Below are 20,886 nucleotides of genomic sequence, written 5' to 3' on the forward strand. Positions count from 1 at the left end.
TATATATATATATATAGCAGTTAACATTAAAGGCTTTATGGCATGAACATTTAACAGAGGTTTTTTAACTAATATGAGTTCCCCCAGCCTGCCAATGGTCCCCCAGTGGCTAGGAATGGTGATAGGTGTAAACAGAGCCCTGCGTATCCTGCTCTGCCTTTGAGGAGATGAAAGCTCAGATGGGCCAATCTGGACTCTTCCCCCTTATGAGGTCAAAGGGGCAAGGTTACCTCCCCTTTCTCTGCTTTGCCCACCATGAGAATTTGGCTGGTACAGTTTTAGGGGACCACTAAGGTCTCTATAAAAGAGACTTCAGATACAGTATTAGGGTACCACTAAGGTCTATATAAAAGAGACTTCAGATACAGTATTAGGGGACCACTAAGGTCTATATAAAAGAGACTTCAGATACAGTATTAGGGACCCCTAAGGTCTATATAAAAGAGACTTCAGATACAGTATTAGGGGACCACTAAGGTCTATATAAAAGAGACTTCAGATACAGTATTAGGGGACCACTAAGGTCTATATAAAAGAGACTTCAGATACAGTATTAGGGACCACTAAGGTCTATATAAAAGAGACTTCATATACAGTATTAGGGGACCACTAAGGTCTATATAAAAGAGACTTCAGATCCAGTATTAGGGACCACTAAGGTCTAAATAAAACCATCCAAAGCAGCATGTCATAGGACCTTTAAGATGGGTATTTAGCAGTGGGAAATCAACAACAAAAATAGCTCTTCTACAGTCAGTGTTTTGGGATTTCTAGATCTCGTTTCCCCTCTGGTTCTGAACTGTTTTGTCATTTGGTCAAAACTTGGGCTGTGTTAAATATTAAGCCACCTTAAACTGGAATTTAATACTACTTTCCCTCTCTCTGGAAGGTCTAGTCTCTCCCCAGAATGTCTCTCTCCTCGGAGGAGTCGCAGGAGTTAAAGGCACACTGTGAAGCTGTTTTGTGCACACATTCCCAGGAGGAGTGACCGAGAATGTCAGAGTGGCTTTGTGCATGCAGCACAGACAAGACACTTTGTAAGGGTTATATGGGTGAATGTGTCCAGCATTTCTTCGATGTCCCTCCAGCGTGAGGCAGCCAACGCCTTTTTTTCCCAAGCTTTGATAGTTGTTGAAGAATTCAGCCGTGGGCCTAGGTCCAGTTTGTCCTCTGCTCTTTCGACCCTGGAGAGAAAAGGTTGTCACAAATTCAGCAGCTGATGTCTTTCCCAACCTGTGAGTATAGAATTCTCTGTACTGTAGAGGTGGAGGTTTGCAAGGAATCAGAAACTTGATATACACATACTTAATTACTTATTGACATCAGGTCGTCTATTATCCTAACACTTGGCCACTCTGTGTTTTATATGTTAACCTTGTTTACCATTTCAACTGCGCTAACTTGAAGAGTTATCTTTTGAAATTGAACAAATGCTTTTAATCAATAATGATAGAGCGTTGTGGTCCAATGCAGGCACAAATGGCTCTCTTATTTATTTTTTTGTGGCTTAAAAGGTATTTCAGATTTACATCTTGGCTCTATCTGTGTAGTTTTAGCCATCATTCCTATCAGGAACAATAGCATTCAGCTTGCCAGGTGTATTGCTGGGATCTGGGAACGTGGCGACCCCCCCCCCCCCCCCCCCCCCCCCCCCCCCCCCCCCCCCCCCCCAGGTTAACCAAACTAATATGAATGAAATGCAACAAATGCAAACTGTAAATTTATTAAACACACATTTAGTTTTCAGACAGACTTCCTGGTTCATCTGGGGTTAACGTCATTGTAGCAGTGTTCCCAGATCTCAGCAAATGATTCAATATGAAAAAAATAAGACCCAGGTTGTAATAAATCTGTATTAGCGTAAGACTTTTTGAGCTCTGTGAAGTGGAGTTCTCAGGCACTTTAGACAGAATGAGTCATCTCCTTGACGTCTCTATGCGAGCTTATTATAAGTTACTGTTTATCCAAGGTCCAATAAGCATTTCCCTGTGTCGAGACGAGGCAGCCCAGGTGTGTGTGCACTGTGTGTTGTGTGTGCATGTGTGTGTTGTTTGGCACTTTCTCTCTAGGAGGTTAATGCTTTCTCTGTGATCGCATACACATTAGTCAAAGGTTCTATGTTGCCGTCCCCGGAGCCTTAACTTATCCAATAGAAGAGATGAGTCGGCCATGTCTTCCCTTTTGGGCACTGACTACTTGTTGTTACATTCCTATAGCAGGAGAGCAGGGCCCAAATGAATCAGGGCAGATTTAAGTCTTTATTTGTGTTGTCTGCTGCAGACAGGGTTGGAGGGGGGTTATGTAAGATTGGTGGAGATAGAAGCAACAGGATGACATCACCACTGAGGATGTTTTGGTTCAATGAATGACTGAGATTCAACCGGTCCGTTGGCCCGGGAGCACTGTAGTCCAAGAGCCAGGTGAGCCGCCAATTACCACGGACAACGGGGATATATGGCCATTACGAATTCCAAATGAATGCACCGTTGACTCGTCACTGCAGGTACGGCTGAATGATTAGTGGTCAATAGGTATTGGACTTCACCCCCTTGGCCCCTTTAGCCAAAATGCGTTTGAAGTTCCTGAACTCAAACTGTTGCCATGGCCCTCTCGTCTTTTCTGAGCTCTGTACAATAGGACTCAAATGTGGAGCTGCAAAGATTAATCAATTAGTTGTCAACTACTAAATTAATCGCCAACTATTTGCACAACTGATAATGATAACTCATTGATTTGAATCGTGTTGTTATGAAAAAAGTAAGAACTTTCTGATTCTAGCTCATTCAAGGTGAATAGGTTCTAGTTTCTTCTCTCTGTGACAGTAAACTAAAATATCTTCGGCAAAACAAGACATTTGTGGACGTCATCTTGGGCTTTGGAAGACACTGATTGATATTTTTCACCCTTTTCTGACATTTTATACACCAAACAGGTTAATCAACAGTCACAATAATCGTTGGCCCTACTTAAATGCTAATAATAATCAGACACTTAAATTGATCTGGTAGGGAAAGTGTTTTTGATGGAAGGAGGCCCGGGTCGGCTGCAGAGTAGCGCACTTGATCTGAAGTCAGCATCTTGCTCACGGGTTGTTCAGCAGGATAAGCGAGGAGAGCATGAATCCATTCTGCAGATGTTGTTATGGTAGCCATAATTCTCCAGATGACTTGTATCCTGATCTAATGAAAATGAGATCAACTCGTACATGTGCGTACGTGTGAATTGATTTCAGTGTGAACATCAGGCTCTGGAACAGCAGATGTCCCCATCTCACGATATCTGCTGGCCAGAACTTTCTCACATCTGACACTTCTTAGCCGACTCTGACCCCCCCCCATCCCCCTGATGCTAAAAGCTAACTTGCTTCATGAGAATGGGATCTCATCGAAATGTAGACATGTTATTGGCCAAGGCGTTTCTCTAGAAGATGCAGAGGTTAACCGTCTGGTCTTTTTGTGTGTTGGCAACAAGCGTCCATGCTATCAATCCCTCAGTCTAGTCCGAGGCTTTGGGCGGATTAGGCTGCTTTGACTCCAAACTTTGCTCAACTGATTGCATAATCGCCAAGACAGAAAAATAAAGGCCTTCATTAAAAGAATGCATTGGACACTAAAAAAGAACAAGTGCCTTTTGTTGAGGAGTGTCCCTGCTTGAAGACTGGCTGCGGCATGACAGGGGTTTCTTAGTAACTTCTCAGATACTTTTGTAATAAACAAATCCTTAAAAGTTTAATTTCACCCAGGAAAAATGATGGTGTACTTGTATTGTTGCACTACAGCGTGAGTATTGTAAAGATCTTTGCAGATCTTGGCTAGTCCTGGGTGAGTGCTCTGTTACCGCCTCACTGATACAGCTTTCCTGTAGCTGTTGGCCAGACTAGTCTCTCTCACTCTTTCTTTTTCTCCAGCCATCTTTACACAGCTGATCTGGCTGAAATGCCATCGCGGAGCCAGGACATAAATAATCTTAATCACTTTCCACAAGTGCTTCTTACAAGAGTTTCTATCCAGTGTAGATGTATCTGCGCTGAAGAAGGAGATCCTTAGAAGTCACTTTGTCTTATACAACGGTTGACCTTTTCTTGTGTATGATATAGACATTTAAACATCTGGCAATTTTGACATGATTGAGTTTGTAAGGCTAACTTTTCTAGCTTGACAGCTGTTTTGCAGCCACCTCAAGTAGACCGCCTCCTCTGTTTTCAGCTGACAGTCTACATTGACTTCACTGTGCTTGCCTGGTGTAAAATGGCCTTGCATAGGCCCGCAACTGGTCCCAATTAGCTTAAAGCGTGATTTATGGTTCTGCAGAGGCTCCACGCAGCGCTTTCGCCATAGCCTACTTAAGTGGCCTGAAGTTTAGACTTGTGGGTCGCTGTCTTTAAGAGAATAGCAGGGCCGGCATGTGTGTATGTGTGTGTTGGTGTGGTAGAGCGAGTGAGAGAGTGACGGTGATCTTCGGAGCGAGTAACAACTCTAGAGTCATAGTGGGTTCCCCGGTTCTTTCTGACCACGGTGGGAAATCTGTAGCAGGAGAAGTTAACCCTCTCCTTGATTTCATCTTGTTTATGGAGAAGGATAATCATGAATTGAGCAGGGTGAAATGCAACGCTACCAAGCCACGGCCAAGCGGTGTGCATAGCCGCGACGTGTAGTTACATTTTTCGAGAAGCGCACGCCAGTCTACGATGTAGGGTCCGACGTAGGGTCTGTGATTTAACGCAGAAATAAATAAATCACGCTTAAGTAGACACTAGGAATCAAGAAAAAGCAAAGGATGGGAAAAGAAAGTAGGGAGACAAAGACCAAGTGTTGAACTTTCTTTATCAGGCACTGCTGTCTTGTTACGGGGGTGTTATTGGCCCAGTGCATCGTTCTGCATGGGTCAGTCAGCGGACTGAATAGACCCCTCCTGAGCCAAGGGCTGGATGGACACGGTAGATGAACTTTACAAGGAGAAAGGGACTACGTTTTCATCATGAACTCAAACACTTTCATTTTGGCTCCATTGGGAACACTGGCCTCCCCTTCCTTGTTATTACCTTTCTTTTTAAAGGGAGTTCTATTCATGCACCTGCCTTTCATGGTCTTTGTCATAACACTGTTTTCTGCATTGCTTGAAAAAGCAGCATTATACTGCTAGTTAACAGCAAGGAACACATGCTGACCAAGTCTGGTTTTCTCAAATGTATCTCATCTGTATGATATCTTACCCAAACACATGCACAACTATTCGTATGATATCCTACAAAATTAGTTGTAGCTCAAAAGTTTAGCTAATCTTACAATTATATTGTGAAGAGAAGGTTACTGTGAGCCGGGTACAGGGCACTGTACTGACTGTGTCAGTGGCCATTGCAGTTGAGACATCTTTTCTGTCCTCGCTGTTAGGTGTAAAGACGTTGCTGGTGACACAATGTCCAGGCCAACAGAGGGACTGAAATGGCAGATTGATGAATTTCAGTACAATGGAACTCCAGATTGGGGAGAACATTAGAGGGAAATGTTATGCCTTGTACTTTCTTATGAGTCAAGTTCAAGTGGTCAAGGCAGTCAAGAAATACTGTTTAAGTATTGATAAATGCTACAAAAAAACTACAAAAACACCACCAGAGGCCAGAGAAATACCTTTGGGGACAATTAAGAGCTTTTTTTTTTTTACTCTCATGATCTGCTTTTCCTCGTTCTCTTTCTGTCATTTAAGACACAGGAAAGTTTTACATCCCAATAATCACAACATTTTCATCAATTGAAAGTTTTCCAAAGATTCTTGACAGCTGAAGCCAGTGTAAAGAATCATGTCCATGCAGCTCTAAAACCAGGAAGTATCTGGTCAGGAGCAAGACAAGCTTTATGTCTGAATGATTTACCACGATGCCAATTAGCACGAGAGCTGACTTAAAGGAGGATCTGCAGACACTACCAAGGCTTCAGACCAAAATGAGGTGTCTCTGTGTCTGTTGTATCTCCAGACCGTAGCTAGCGGAGTTACCATCCACGATTCTCCTCACCTCTGGGGCGAGATAGCTCCAGCCAGCTCATCAGACTCTCTCCTCATTTGGCCCTCAAGATTTTCCCTACGCAGCCGTGCTGCTAACGACCACTAATGGCTTTTCCTGAGACACAGCCTCATCCAGAGTGAAACATAATGCTCTGCATGGATGATCTGTCTGGCTGATATATAGCACATGGCATGTGTGGGTGTTGGTTATGTCTAGCCCATACATTTGTTTTCAGTAGTGTTTGTGCTAAATATAGCTCCGACCTCTGACCAATACTGGCCGCAGGTTACTGCTGGCAGGCAGGGTTAGGGGGTTACTAGTTAACCTAATTACAGAATAAAGGTAACTGTAATCCATGACAGTTACTGGGGAAAAGAATGTGTATTTAAATTACAGTTACTAATGAAAATGTTTATGATAACATGGGGGGGGGGGGGGGGGGGGGGGGGGGGGGGGGGGGCACAGCAGTTTAGTTACTAGTTCGGTGCAATTCTATGGTGGCTGTTCTTCAAAATTAAATTATTACATTCCTAATTTGTGTGATTTTAAAAGGAGTTTGACAGTAGTCAGTGTTGAGAACTGTTGTAAGGTTAACACTGCCAGGTTTAAAAATGTTGTTATATGTAATAATTACTATTACATTTTAAATAGGGTAACCTTCCCAACACTGCCGGCAGGTTTCAGCATTGTGTTGTTTTGTCTCCTTCTCGTCTTTCCTCTCTGTGTTCTTTGGCCCAGGGACGCATTCCCAGGTCTCTTGTAATTGTTTGTCGCTGTGTATAAATTTTGAATATATAAAAAATACAAAAAATGTGATCACAATAAAAACTTGAAGGCATATTCTTGTAATACAGATACTGCTACCAGTAGCAGTAGTAGTCCATATCGACGACGTTCCACTTCTGGGATAGTTCAGGTGCCGCCGGACATTCTGCTGGATGTCCCTCATTTCAACCAGATCTCCGTCTCCTTCCTCTTTCTTTGTGTTGGCGTTCTAACCTCTGGTGGATTTCTGAGGACTATGGTTACCTGGTCCTCAGGTCTCTGCGGTAAATCCACAGCTAGCTGACTATCTGTCCAATCTGAGGACTATGGTTACTGGTCCTCAGATCTCTGCAGGTAATTCAGACAGCTAGCTAGACTATCTGTCCAATCTGAGGACTTGGTTACCTGGTCCTCAGATCTCTGCAGGGTAATCCAGACAGCTAGCTGAACTATCTGTCCATCTGAGACTATGGTTACCTGGTCCTCAATCTCGTGCGAGGTAAATCCGACAGCTAGCTAGACTATCTGTCCAATCTGAGACTATGGTTACCTGGTCCTCAGATCTCTGCAGGTAAAACCAGACAGCTAGCTAGACTATCGTCCAATCTGAGGACTATGGTTACCTGGTCCTCAGATCTCTGCAGGGTAAATCCAGACAGCTAGCTAGACTATCTGTCCAATCTGAGACTAGGGTTACCTGTCCTCAGTCTCTGCGGGTAAATCCAAGACAGCTAGCTAGACTATCTGTCCATTCTGAGTTTCCTGTTGACAACTAACTACCTTACCAAAACAACAAGTTCCTTCCCGGGCTATTTTGCAGAAGCGCCGTTGTTGTGTTCGGAGCACACCCAGACGATTGTGATTGGTCGATCAAGTTTAGTTTTAAGGTGAACAGAACATCCATATCAATATCCATCACTATCCCCCCCCCCCCCCCCCCCCCCCCCCCCCCGGTTCCAGACCAGACTCCCATTACCTTGGCTTTTGTTTTTCCAATCTTAGCGAGTTTGCACTCACACATTGATTCACAAGATCTTTGATGTATATTTAATGAGCTGCAGGGAAAGTGTCCTTACATCTGACTAAGCCTTTCGGGGCTATTGATGCTGCCAATAAATAAACTGTATTTAACTGTACTGTATATTCTGGTGTGCTTCTCCACTAATGGAATCCTGAAAATACACACCCTAATTCAACTTGCATTGACATTCGGCTGCTCCATTGTGGATCATAATTGCAATTATTTTTGGTCAATATTAAAATCACAAATATTTAACACGATTAATCATTGACTTTTGGAAAGATGTTGCCTTTATTGGAATTAAAATACAGTGAAATCAAATGGGAAACACCTTGAACAGCGACATTTCCCTTGATACTTTTCCCAGTTGGACTTTTTGAATTCCCATTAAAGTAAACAATGTAAAAAATATATTCAAATGTTGGCTGACTGAGTTTAGCAAAAGTGCATGTGTCATCCACAACACAAGATAAAATAAGAGTTTATCTGCAAAGCATAATGTGTGAAATAATCATCTTGATTACAATGCTTTTGTGATTGTTAGGAGACAAAATTCTGTTAATTGCACAGCGGTAATTGGCGTTATTAGTATTAAGCATAATTTGACGGATTATTAATTTGTATTCAAATAAATCCTGTTGATGAATTAATTTGTCTCACTATCCGTAAGCAACTTACGAGACAATGGTTGTGTTAGCGTAGTCTGGCATTGTCAGACCTTCCTCTAACGCTCTGTGGAGGAATGTCTGGCTATTTCACACAGCATTCTGGGAAGGGAGAAATATATGTGCTCTGGTTTACTGGCATTTCTTTAAACCAATCGCAATCGTCTCGGGCGGAGCTAAGCGCCGGACTGAGCCACGGTGCTGCTGCAAAATATCCTCGGGAAGGACATTGTTTTGTTTTGTACGTTCAAAAAGTAGTTTTAGTCAAACAGAAACCTTGGCTTGGACAGATAGTCTAGCTAGCTGTCTGGATTTACCCTGCAGAGATCTGAGGGACCAGGTAACCATAGCCTCAGATTGGACAGATAGTATGTAGCTGTCTGGATTTACCCGCAGAGATCTGAGGACCAGGTAACCCTGTCCTCAGATTGGACAGATAGTCTAGCTAGCTTGTCTGGATTTACCCTGCAGAGATCTGAGGACCAGGTAACCATAGTCCTCAGAAATCCACCGGAGGCTAGAGCGCCAACACAGAGACAGAGGAAGGGGACGGACATCCAGCCGAAATGAGGGACATCCGGCAGAATTTCAACAATCCCAGAAGTGGAACGTCGTCAATATAGACTAGGTTTCTGTTGACTCTTTATCGGTCTTCTCTGATCTTCACAAGTCAAATTAGCCCAGCTCAGAACACATAACAGCCTCTTGTGTAGATCATTAACAAGGCCACAGTAATCTCACACAATACAGCATGCTTTCTTACCAAATAATCAGCCATAAACCTTTACCAAATATAGTACCAGGCTATACTTGCATACTGTTAGACCATCATGTACAGTTACTGAAGCTCTTTCTTTATTCTCTTGGGCGTACACTTGAGAGAGTTTTATTCTTGTCGGGCTATTAGCGCTCGCAGCAGTGGAAGCCCGAGGGGACGTTCTCCGAAAATGTTTCATCATTGCTTTTCGTTAATGTCACACACACACACACACACACAACTGTTTTGGAATGCACACCCAAGCACAGCGTAGCAAATGGCGTGTTTGTCCATGTAAGTTAGATGGGAAACATGCTATTTCCGCTGTAAAGGGGGATCTATTGCCGCAGGGGTCAGAGGTGAAAGTTTAAATATCAAGAGGTCACACAGTTGCACCATCTGGCCCGCAGAACCTCAAAATATCCGGCAGCCCCTTCCACCTCCAACACTTATTATCCAATACTTTTCTTTGATATATTTCTATTTTCTTTATTATTTTCTAGAGTTCAGTTTTGATCTACGATGTTGTGTATCTGCAATATTTGTTTAATGTCTAATAGGCGTACGGGAAAAATCTATTCATGTATGTATCGTGTTTTTCTTTTATTTTAACCCATAATTCACTTAAATGTGTTTTGTTTATTTGGATCCGCTGTCGGCGAACATCATATCTCTTTCCAGCCAAAACAGAGTGAAAGAGCAGAAAAATGCAGGAAATCCATATTATGTTTAGGTCAGACGGACTGACTGACATGCGATGTACGTTCTTTTGAAAACTCTAAGTTTTTCGAAATGTCTCCTCATGTGTTGTCTTTAGAAGTGACGATTCTGATCAAGAAATTAAACCCGATAATGTTTCCCTCCCCCGCCCCGACCGCTGTGTGGAGGACCCTGACCCTGTCAAAGAGACTAGTCTGTAACTGATGTACTGTCCCTAACACGTCTCTCTAGAGAATGAGACCCTGAGTCTCAATGTGATTACTTGTATGAATAATGGTAAATAAAAAATGTATATACCGTATATGGTAGAGCCCGACACTAGGCATTTCCAGAAATATTGGTATCGGCATTTTTTTTTTAAATCTTATTTTTTCTTAATTTTTTTTTATATTCATACATCAGAATCCAGACGCTCTACAACGTCCCTGTTAGTGATGGCGTTGCATAGTCTGTCCACCAGAGGACGCTCTAAACGTCCCTGTTAGGATGGGTTGCATAGCGTGTCCCACCAGGACGCTCTACAACGTCCTGTTAGTGATGCGTTGCATAGTCTGTCCCCCAGAGGACGCTCTACAACGTCCCTGTTAGTGATGGCGTTGCATAGTCTGTCCACCAGAGGAGCGCTCTAAAACGTCCCTGTAGTGATGGCGTTGCATAGTCTGTCCACCAGAGGACGTCGTTACAACGTTCCCATTGTTAGTGATGGCGTTGCATAGTCTGTCCACCAGAGGACGCTCTACAAATAGAGGATCTTGTTCTTTGCTGCTGCTTTCTAAAGCATTTAGTGATCAAACTAAGTATTTCTAATGCAGAGGATGTAATGCAACCTGTTGGTCACTCCACACTGGTCAGACATGGTTCGCTCTCCCTCTAATTTGTCACGGCGATGGGGTCTGAGTCGCACACATTCTCCACTGACTAATGTGCTTGTGATCACAGAGCAAGTATTTTCTTTCTGGGGAGGATGTAAAAACACACCAGCGTGGACACACACACACACACACATTGTAAGATATCTCACATGGCCTTTCTTATCACGGGACGGGACACCGTCAGCGGTTATTTGCAGAGGCTTACGTGGTGTGTTCATTTCAAAACCGAATGAAAACAGCAGCAGACACAGAAGCAGTCTCAACATAAATAGTCTGCTTGGCGTAAAAAGTGACGGGTTGGATTTCCTGTAGTACAAATGGGGATCCTGTGATTCGATCACGTCACGTCGTCTCTAAAGTGAAGACATGAGCCAGGTGAAGAGGGCCGGCTAAAATTGGGCTTTTTACTTGATGTGAGAGTGGGACCATAGGATCACAGTTGGCCGCATCGCAGTTACCATCATCATCAGCATCATCAGCAGCAGCATCATCATCCTCATTGAGAGAATAGAGTGAGAGGCCAGGGGAAGGATGTGGGGGTAGAAAGGGAGAAGAAAGAGCTGAAAGAGAGGAAAGAAGAGTGGGAAAATCTGTGAGTCAAATGAGGGAAAACAGTTTCGCAGTAATCTAGAATCACGCGACTTCCATTGAATCTACTTGATACAAGCGTGTAAATAGAAAAAGAGAGTTTTGTGGAGGCCAACCAGCGGTGGAAGAAGTATTCCCATCCTCTGCTTAAGTAAAAGTACTAACACTACACTTTAAAAAAAATACTCTGTTGTAAGTAAGTGTCCTGCATTGAAAATGATCTTAATTAAAAGTATGTAAGTATCAGGAAAATGTACTTAAAGTATTAAAAGTAAAAGTACTCAATGCAGAAACATCCCCATGTTTTAGAAAGTGGAAACGATTCAAACAGTTCTGTTAATCCATTAAATGTTCCAGCTGGTCATCTCAGCTGGGCCTGTAGCCGTTATATTGTTGGGTAGTATAGCTTTTAATATGACATTGTATTTTGTAAACTACATGTGTTTTGCAGGAATCCAAAGTGACTAAAGTAACTAGTAACTAAAGTAACTAGTAACTAAAGCTGTCAGATGAATGTAGTGGAGTAACTAAAGTAACTAGTAACTAAAGCTGTCAGATTAATGTAGTGGAGTAACTAAAGTAACTAAAGTAACTAGTAACTAAAGCTGTCAGATGAATGTAGAGGAGTAACTAAAGTAACTAGTAACTAAAGCTGTCAGATGAATGTAAAGAAGTAACTAAAGTAACTAGTAACTAAAGCTGTCAGATGAATGTAGTGTGTAACTAAAGTAACTAGTAACTAAAGTAACTAGTAACTAAAGCTGTGCAGATGAATGTAGTGGGGTAACTAAAGTAACTAGTAACTAAAGCTGTCAGATTAAGTAGTGAGTAACTAAATAACTAGTAACTAAGTAACTATAACTAAAGCTGTCAGATGAATGTAGTGGAGTAACTAAAGTAACTAGTAACTAAAGCTGTCAGATGATGTAGTGGAGTAACTAAAGTAACTAAGTAACTAAAGCTGTGCAGATGAGTAGTGGAGTAACTAAAGTAACTAGTAACTAAAGCTGTCAGATGAATGTAGTGGAGTAACTAAAGTAGAATATTTCTCTCTGAAATGTAGTGTAGTTGAAGTAGAAAGTGGCATGAAAACAATAGACCCGAGTAAAGTACAAGTACCAAGTCAAATTTGTACTTGAGTACAGTACTTGAGTAGATGTACTTAGTTACATTCCACCAGTGAGGCCAGCAAGAGTGACGTACTGTGTGGAGTTGTTCTGGATTGTGGTGTGCGATAGTGATGGGACATGCTAATGTGTGCAGATTGCTAGGTGATATTAACAGAAGACTGAAGGGCTTTTAAACAGTGTGTGTGTGTGTGGGGGGGGGGCTGTTTTGTGTGCATATGTTACAGTACATTGCATTTGTAAACCCTCCTTCCATCCAAGTGAACAACTGCTATAAATCATCTTTATTTGACTCCATTATTTCTAGGCTTTGCCAGAAAGACAACGAGCCCCTCCGACCATACATCCGACCAGCAGCCACTCAATCTTCTCATCTTTTCTATTTTTTTTTACCCACTAAGCTTTTCTGTTTTCTCCATCTGCCTGCAGCAGGGTGTGGAGTTTTCTCCCTGCTTCCTAGCTTGGAGAGAGCTCGTTAAACGTTGGACCAATGTTGTTGGACGATGTAACTCTTTCCATTACATGAGTGTTTTCGACTCCAGCGGGCTAAAGGAGGGGCACCTCTGGATATGCGTGCACGGAAAGGGCTCATTTCTACCAGTGTAACGTTCAAAACAATATTTTCCTTAAACAAGTGTTATACACTGGAGAACCTTTTTTTTGTTGCACAATGTGCGCGAGTGGCAAAGTAGAAGTGTGATATAGAGCCCAACCAAAGGGACTGATGTCATGCTATCACACTCTGTACTCTATTTCCAGTGGTGGAATGTAACTAAGTACATATACTCAAGTACAAATGTTGAGGTACTTGAACGTTACTTGAGTCTTTTCTTTTCATGCCACTTTCTACTTCTACACCGCTACATTTCAGAGAGACATATTTAACGTTTTTCTCCACTACATTCAACTGTCAGCTTTGGTACCATTAGATTTTTGCACACAAAACACATGTAGTTTATCAAATCGGATGTTTTATTTTAAATAAAACTACCCAACAATATAACGGCCTACAAGTCCAGCTGAAATGATCAGACAATCATACACATTTTTGACACTTTTTTTACGCTTTTGTAGCTTTTTTCGTTTCCTGATTCTAAAATGTGAGGTTTTTTCTGCATTGAGTGCTTTCACTTTCAACACTTTAAATACATTTTCCTGATGATACTTCCATACTTTTAATTACGTAACGTTTTCAATGCAGCACTGTCACATCTGAATACTTCTTCCACCACTATTTCAATGGTCCCTTACCCCCACACCTCCCACATCCACCGTCAAACAGGCTTTTGTGACAGACCTCCCACATGCGCGCACACACACACACACACACACACACACACACACCGACACACACACACACAGCAGGGGCAGCCTTTAGACTAGCGCGAGCCTCTGAGCAGCCAGCAGCAGCAGTAGCTCTCCTGATCCGGACACACAGCTATTGAGGTAGAGGGAGGAGGAGAAGGAACGGTAGCCAAAACCCACTCCTCCAACTCCAGCTGTAATCCCTCATGTCCCACCCTGGGGGGGATAATCTGGAGGGATTTTTTCAGTTTAGATTGGGACTGTACTGTTTTCTACTGCTCACACAGGTAGGGGATCCTCTTCCTGTGGCGGGGTTTCTGTGTATTCTGTTGAAGGCTTTGACTTACTTTAAGGCGACTTGTTTTTAGTGTTGTAATTCAGGCATTCCCGGTGTGAAGTCAGCTTAACTGTGTGACTGCTCATCCTAATGCACGAGTGCCATTTGGCTCCAGGGGCAGGTGACTATAAAGGTGCTGAAATGGAGAAAGTGAGGGGAGCTCTTCTTTCATGACTTATGTCTATGTTTACCGGCATGGCTGATGCATTAAAAGTGTGTGTGTTTATGTGCTCATGTGGACGGGAATGCATCCACAGCCCCAAACTTGATACTAGCAGTTTCATGGGCCATATAAATGTGTTATGATGACTTGATTTGGAGCCTCCTGTTATAGCAGATAACCTTTCAGTTGGAGATGGAATTGACTTTAGTGGAGAATGCACATTGACAGCTCCCAGAAATCTGAAAATGTGCATGATAATTGGTGTGTTTTTAAGGCTATGGTCTGTATTGGCTATGGTAACGGTGACTAAGGATGTGCGATTCAGGATTTTTAGTTCACAATACAATTTTCTCACAATCTTCTAACAGAAGGAGCAGCAGAAAAATAGCAGAAAAGTTTTCCTTTATTTAGATAAACTGTGCAAAACAACAGATGTGCAATGGAAATTTTATTTCATCTTTAATAAAAAAAATTCAATAAAAAAAATTTGATTTTTAAAAACAATTCCCACATCCAAATAACTAAATAGAAAAAAATTCTTCAAATAAATGAACTAAGAAGACGTAGTGAAGTCAGAAATCAAACAGGTGAAATCAAAAGTAGATTACGCCCTAATGATGACAACTATACTGATCTGACTAGACCACCAAGACACACTGTCCACATGGCATGCAGGCCATTATCAGACCAGACGTGCTAGAAGCTAACAGCCTCTTTTTCCCCAATGTGGTCCACCAATGTACGAATCAAAACAAACTCACTGGATTAGCAGCAGAAACACATACACTGTGTTTGTCTTTGACCAAGAGCAACCACATTTGTTTCCATCAGCAGCCTGACAATGCGGTCGCCCAAGTGCGCCATTCCCTTGGCAAGTTGCCCCGGGCCGGCCAAGGAGACCTGGCTGTACCCAGCCTGTGTACGCCCACCAAGCTCCATTACAGAGCCCCGTATTCACTAAAGCTGAGATGGAGCTATCTATAAGTTTCAGAGACACAGACAGCTTCTTTGTGCAGCTCCGATCCCAGCTGTAGAATCAGATTGGGTTATCAGGACAAGCCTCATCATGAGTTAGTTCTTGGGACTTTAATGGTCAGTGGAAGAGGAATTATCTGACGCCTGCACAATACCTTGGCAGAAAAAAGAACAAGCTTGTGTGTGTGTGTGTTTGGGGGTGTGTGTGTGTGTGTGTGTTTCAACCTCTTTAGTGTGACTCTCCGTATTTCAAGATTTTGTTTTGCTTTGGGTTTCAGAAGCCAGGAAAAGCCTTGAGGCCTTGCTTTCTCAGTGAGGCTGATTTTCCAGTGATGAATTAATTCCTCTTATTGGGGCACCCTCCTTCCTCTTTACTGGTCTTTGGTGTGCCGGTGTGTGCATGAGTGTATGTACGGTGTTTGAGCGTGTGCACTTGTGTTCAGTGAACACCATCTGCATTGCAGCATTCCATCTTATGAGTGAGCAAATCAGTCGATTTAAGGTCTGTGAAGTCCATTCATCCATCCGTTTTCTAAACCGGCTTGTCCTGTTCACAGTTCAGGGGATCAACAATAAAATCAACAACCGATTCCTCTTCTTTTATGCCCGCATCCCTCAGGTGGCGCAGATGAATCCAAATGGCTTGAGAAAGTGCAGGCTTCTGTGATTTCATCGTTTTTTCCACAGTGCATGCCACAGACCCGACTCATTTCCTGAAGCTGGTAGAATAGGTGGACATGAGCCAGGATTTAATTTAACTGCAGCTGTTTTGGCCATGCCCACACAATCTCCTGATACCCCTGCTTCTCTCTCTAGGACAGTTCCTGACTCTAGTGTCTTGATGAATCCTGTGTGCCTAGAGAATACACGTTTATTTCTGAAGTAGCCAAGTAGTTTGGTTCTAAAGATACTTGAGTGATTAAAAATGAAAGGGTTCTGGAAAGAAATTCATATTTCATTCATTTTGTCGACTTATCCATTACTTGATTTAATTCATAGATCTGTAAAACTTAGTTTCTCCACAAAAAATCATGCAAAATGCAAGACATTTTTTTAAGTTTGTGTTTACCCATACGTTTTTTAGAAATAAGTCCTTTATCATAAAAAAGGAATAAAAATCACTGATTGTCTAAAATGTTAGTTAACTAAGACCAAAATGACACGATTAGTCAGCTAATCCACTAAGAGGGGGCAGCGCGAGGGGAAAGCTGGATGGTTGTTGGTTGTCGCCTTTGGCTTAGTCTAATTCTAACAGAACCTGTGTCATTCTTGTTTCTTTTAGAAGTCATCCACACCGAAGGCCCCCTGGACGGCAGCCTCTACGCCAAAGTTCGCAAAAAGGAGTCTGTCGAAGGAACCGTGCCAGTGAATGGCCTCCCACCCACTGCTGTTGAACATGCCCTCCCTGCGGGTGACCATGCCTTGTCAGTGAGCAGTGACTCAGGAAACTCTACTGCCTCCATCAAAACTGACCGAACTGATGAAGCAGCAGCAGCCACACAGGCTTCTACAGTGAGCCAGGCCCACCTTCCTGTAGGCGAGGAGCCACCCTCAGCCAATCACGACGCCCCCACTGCACAACAAGCAATTAGTCCACAAGAGAAGCAGGAGCTGGAGCAGCTGCTGAGTGGCTTGGAGGGGCCCATGCATCGACAGGGCTACCTGTCCACCCCCACCTCTGCTGTTGGAGGCATGCTTCACCTGGTCCCTGCCCAGGTCCATGTCAATGGGCACAACAGCATTGACCGTGAGACGGACATTTTAGATGATGAGCTTCCCACCAGTCAAGAGGGCCACAGTGTTGACAGTCTAGGGACATTTTCCTCCACAGATGGTCGGGCTACACCAGCGGATCTTTACTACCAGCCTGGGTCACATGTAAATGGCCAGGAGCATGTGCCGTATCTGGAGCGCAGTGTCCCAGAAAAGCCTCTGGAAGCCATCCAGCCACAAGTTGGCATATCCAACAAACCTGTCACTTTGACCCAAAGTGATTCAGCCCCATCCTCGGGTGATTACATTGCCACGCAGAATGGCAATTTGTACCGCTCTCACTCATTTGGTGCAGAGACAAGTTCTATGCCACAAGCTCCCACCCGCACCACCAGTAGCAGGGATGCCGTCCAGCGTGGTCTCGTGTGGCAGCAGTTTGGCGTGACGGATGAGCCAGTAACGGAAGGCTTTACTTTTAGTCCACCGCCTTCAGTAGCAGGGATGCCGACCCACCACAGCCTCCCACAGTTCCCTCATCGCCACAGTGCCTCCCAGCAAGAAATTGAGCAATCTATTGAAACCCTTAATCTCCTCATGTTGGACCTGGAACCAGGCCGTCCGCTGGTGCCAAAGTCCCAAAGTGCTCCACTGCAGGAAAACAATGTTGTGGTGACCACCCAGCCGTCCTTCACCCAGAGCCAACCCAGGCCCTCCGCCCAGGCTGATGCCGCCATTCACACCCACTTTGGTGGCCCCATTTCCGGCCTGGCCAGCCACTCGTCTCCGGCTCAGATGTCCCCTGGGAAGCCTAGTACTCCAGAGTCTGCGCCTGTGCAGGGATCTCTGAGTTACACATCTGAAAGAGCTGGAACGGGTCCTTCCTCCCAAGCCTCCCCCACTATATCTGGTCACTTCCAGCTCAAGCCCATCAACAGCTACCCACCAAGCACATTGTCCCAGTCTGCAGAGGTTTTTGAGCCCCAGAGAAGCCCCAGTGCTGCTTCAGCGTCACCACAGCCAAGAGAAAGTGAGCAAGATGAAGTGTTCAACGTTGAAGGTCTGGTGGCCCAAAGAGTGGCTGGTAAGATCTCACATTAAGTTATTTCATTTTGATCCATTTATGACCTCAGCATCATCTCAAATATTAGCTTTTATCCAGCAACAGGTTGCATCTTCATATGTATTTACGTGGTCTTATATATTTATATAGTCTGGTCAGAATGATAAAATGTTTTCCTGGGGTAAAACCAACCTCAAAAATCCAATATTAAGCCTGGATAGCTTAGCCATATATAGAAGTAAATAGAAGTTTACTTCTCAACTCAGCAGGCCTGGGTTAGACTACAACCTTCGGTACATGTCATGTGGAATTATATTATTTCCACAACCAACCCATTATCCATTTGTTGAAAGGTCCCATGGCATGAAAGTTTGGAGAGAGAGAGACATCATGGCTTTAAAACGAGCAAAGTGGCAGTTGGTCTAGGACTGCAGATACAGGATTAGGGTACCACTAAGGTCTATATAAAAGAGACTTCAGATACAGTATTAGGGGACCACTAAGTCTATAAAGAGACTCAGATACAGTATTAGGGGACCACTAAGGTCTATATAAAAGAGACTTCAGATGACTTATAGGACCCTAAGGTCTATATAAGAGACTTCAGATACAGTATTAGGGGACCACTAAGGTCTATATAAGAGACTTCAGATACAGTATTAGGGACCACTAGGTCTATATAAAAGAGACTTCAGTACAGTATTAGGACCACTAAGGTCTATATAAAGGAGACTTCAGATACTATTAGGGGACCACTAAGGTCTAAATAAAAGAACTTCAGATACAGTATTAGGTTACCACTAAGGTCTATATAAAAGCATCCAAAGAGCACCATGTCATGGGACCTTTAACGGTCATTGCCAAATTCTGAATAACCTATTGCTCATTTTACTAGGTATTATTCATTGTACAAGTTGTGTGTAATCACAGAACATGGACTGAAGAGTCATTTTGTTGCCCCTGGCCCTGCACTGTACACACAGTGTCTCTCGGAAAAACCCTGCTCTGTCCTGATCTCATTTCCTGAATGTCACCTCATCAGTCCTCATCACTCAGGCTCAAACAGGAAGTGTTCTCTCCAGTCCAGCAGGTTGACTGTCCCGAGATAAGCACATCCGACATCCTGCAGAGCAGCAAGAAAGTCAACATAAAGCAGTGTGTGATAGCTGAGCCTTCAGATAACAAACGCCAGCAAGAGGTTTTCTAAAATCAATACTACGACTCACTTCACTTTACTGCCATTTAAATGTAGAGCAGTGGTCCACATTACACAATACTAAATGCTTGTTTGGAGACCGTAAAGATAAAAATGTCTCACTTATGGTTTTTAATGTGGGAGTCATAGTTTACCATGTATGTTGTCCAAACTGGGAACAGGACTGAGCGTGTTTTTATACCATATGTAGTACATGGAAACTATCTGTGTGTTACCTTCTTGTTCTTTTCCTAGGCGGGACCTTGTGTTGCTTGTTTTCTTTTTCCTTTTTAGTTTTGTCATCATCCTTCTTCTTTCTCTCATCATCCATCTGTTTACCCAGAATACTCGGCTCGTGTCCAAAGTGTCATCCCCAGCATGACCTCTTCTCAGTCTGAGCACCGCCGTTCTCTCTCCTTCTCGGGTTGGTTCTCCCATCCTGTCTGAAGGAACACTTAAAAAAAAGGAAAAAGAAAAGGGAAAGGTCTTTTTTTCCAAGTGTTCCTTCAAGTAGTCCAAGTTCAAGTCTGTATCTACTTTGCCTTTGAGTGCAGTGGGCTTTGGTTTGCATTTAATCCTTTGTCAATTTTTAGTCAATAATTGAATGCTCTGTCTGCAGATACACTTTGTGTTTTTTTGTTTCACTTCCTCCTTCTCCCTTCCACACATAACACATTTTTTCTCTATCATCATTGTCAATGTAACCACTGATTCCTCTCTGCATACATACTCAGCCTTCATTCCTTTGTTCTACCTCAAGGTTAGGGAATTACCTCAGCTGTGGCGGAGAAAAAAAGACCCAATTGGACAATGTTAAAGTTTCACAAGAACGAGACAGGGGAGGCACAAAGGAGGCTCTGTCCCTTGCCAGGAGAGTGCATGTCACAAGATCCATACTGCCAAACTCTGGGAACAATACCGAGGCCCGGATACACTGGCTTCATTCAAGGCTGCTTTTTTCACTCACACTATTTTTTGAAGATTTACAAAGACAGACAAAGGACACCAAATCTAGGAGAGAGACCGAACTCCCACTTGGAAACATAGCGAAAGCTGTACGTGTCCACTGGGACACAGCGACCACAACGTAGACAGGATTGTTCTGTTTAGGGCCCAAGGGTGTCAAAGGGTCAGTCTGGTCTCTTTACAGCTGACTGCAACATCGTTTTTAAAGTGATGCAACACAAAGTTAAATGTTACAGAGAAGATTGTAGAGTTGGAATGAAGTTTTTTTAGTTTCTATTCTACAAGTAGTATTCAGTAAGAAACTATGTGACCTTCCCAAGAATGCAATCTCCTCACTCTTACCTTAGAAGACCTCTTCCTTAGTTTCCCTCCCATTTAAAAGAAAAAAAAAACAACTTGTGAAATTTATGTTTTTGGAGCCAGCCCAATGCTCATCCACATGATGAGTGGATTTTAAATAGCTGAGAAATGTCTGTCCTCGAGAATCTCCAGCGTTCCCACCTGGAAACCATTAGCCGTAGCTAGGGCAACAGCTCAGTGTTTGACTGTACTCGGTTGCTGAGCAGTGCATCGTGGGTACATCTGGCTCTCCGTTTTTGGGCTAGGCGCAATGGTGGGTGTGTTTCTGTTTGGGGGGGGGGGGTTGACTACATGCT

The 20,886-nt window shown here is 43.3% G+C and overlaps 1 protein-coding gene across 10 annotated transcripts in view; it reads left to right on the top strand.

Moving 5' to 3' along the window:
• tns1b (tensin 1b) overlaps positions 1-20,886 on the top strand; it is a 231,673-nt gene that overhangs the window by 190,317 nt on the left and 20,470 nt on the right. For 9 of the 10 annotated variants that reach the window (XM_032528897.1, XM_032528887.1, XM_032528891.1 and 6 more), the window contains 2 exons: positions 16,579-18,090; positions 19,608-19,688. In XM_032528897.1, coding sequence (XP_032384788.1) covers positions 16,579-18,090; positions 19,608-19,688 — 1,593 coding nt within the window. The remainder of the gene's footprint in view (positions 1-16,578; positions 18,091-19,607; positions 19,689-20,886) is intronic. The other variant, XM_032528893.1, reaches the window with a different exon arrangement.

This window comes from Etheostoma spectabile, chromosome 11 (genome assembly GCF_008692095.1).
Source record: "Etheostoma spectabile isolate EspeVRDwgs_2016 chromosome 11, UIUC_Espe_1.0, whole genome shotgun sequence".
NCBI classification, from domain to species: Eukaryota; Metazoa; Chordata; class Actinopteri; order Perciformes; family Percidae; genus Etheostoma; species Etheostoma spectabile.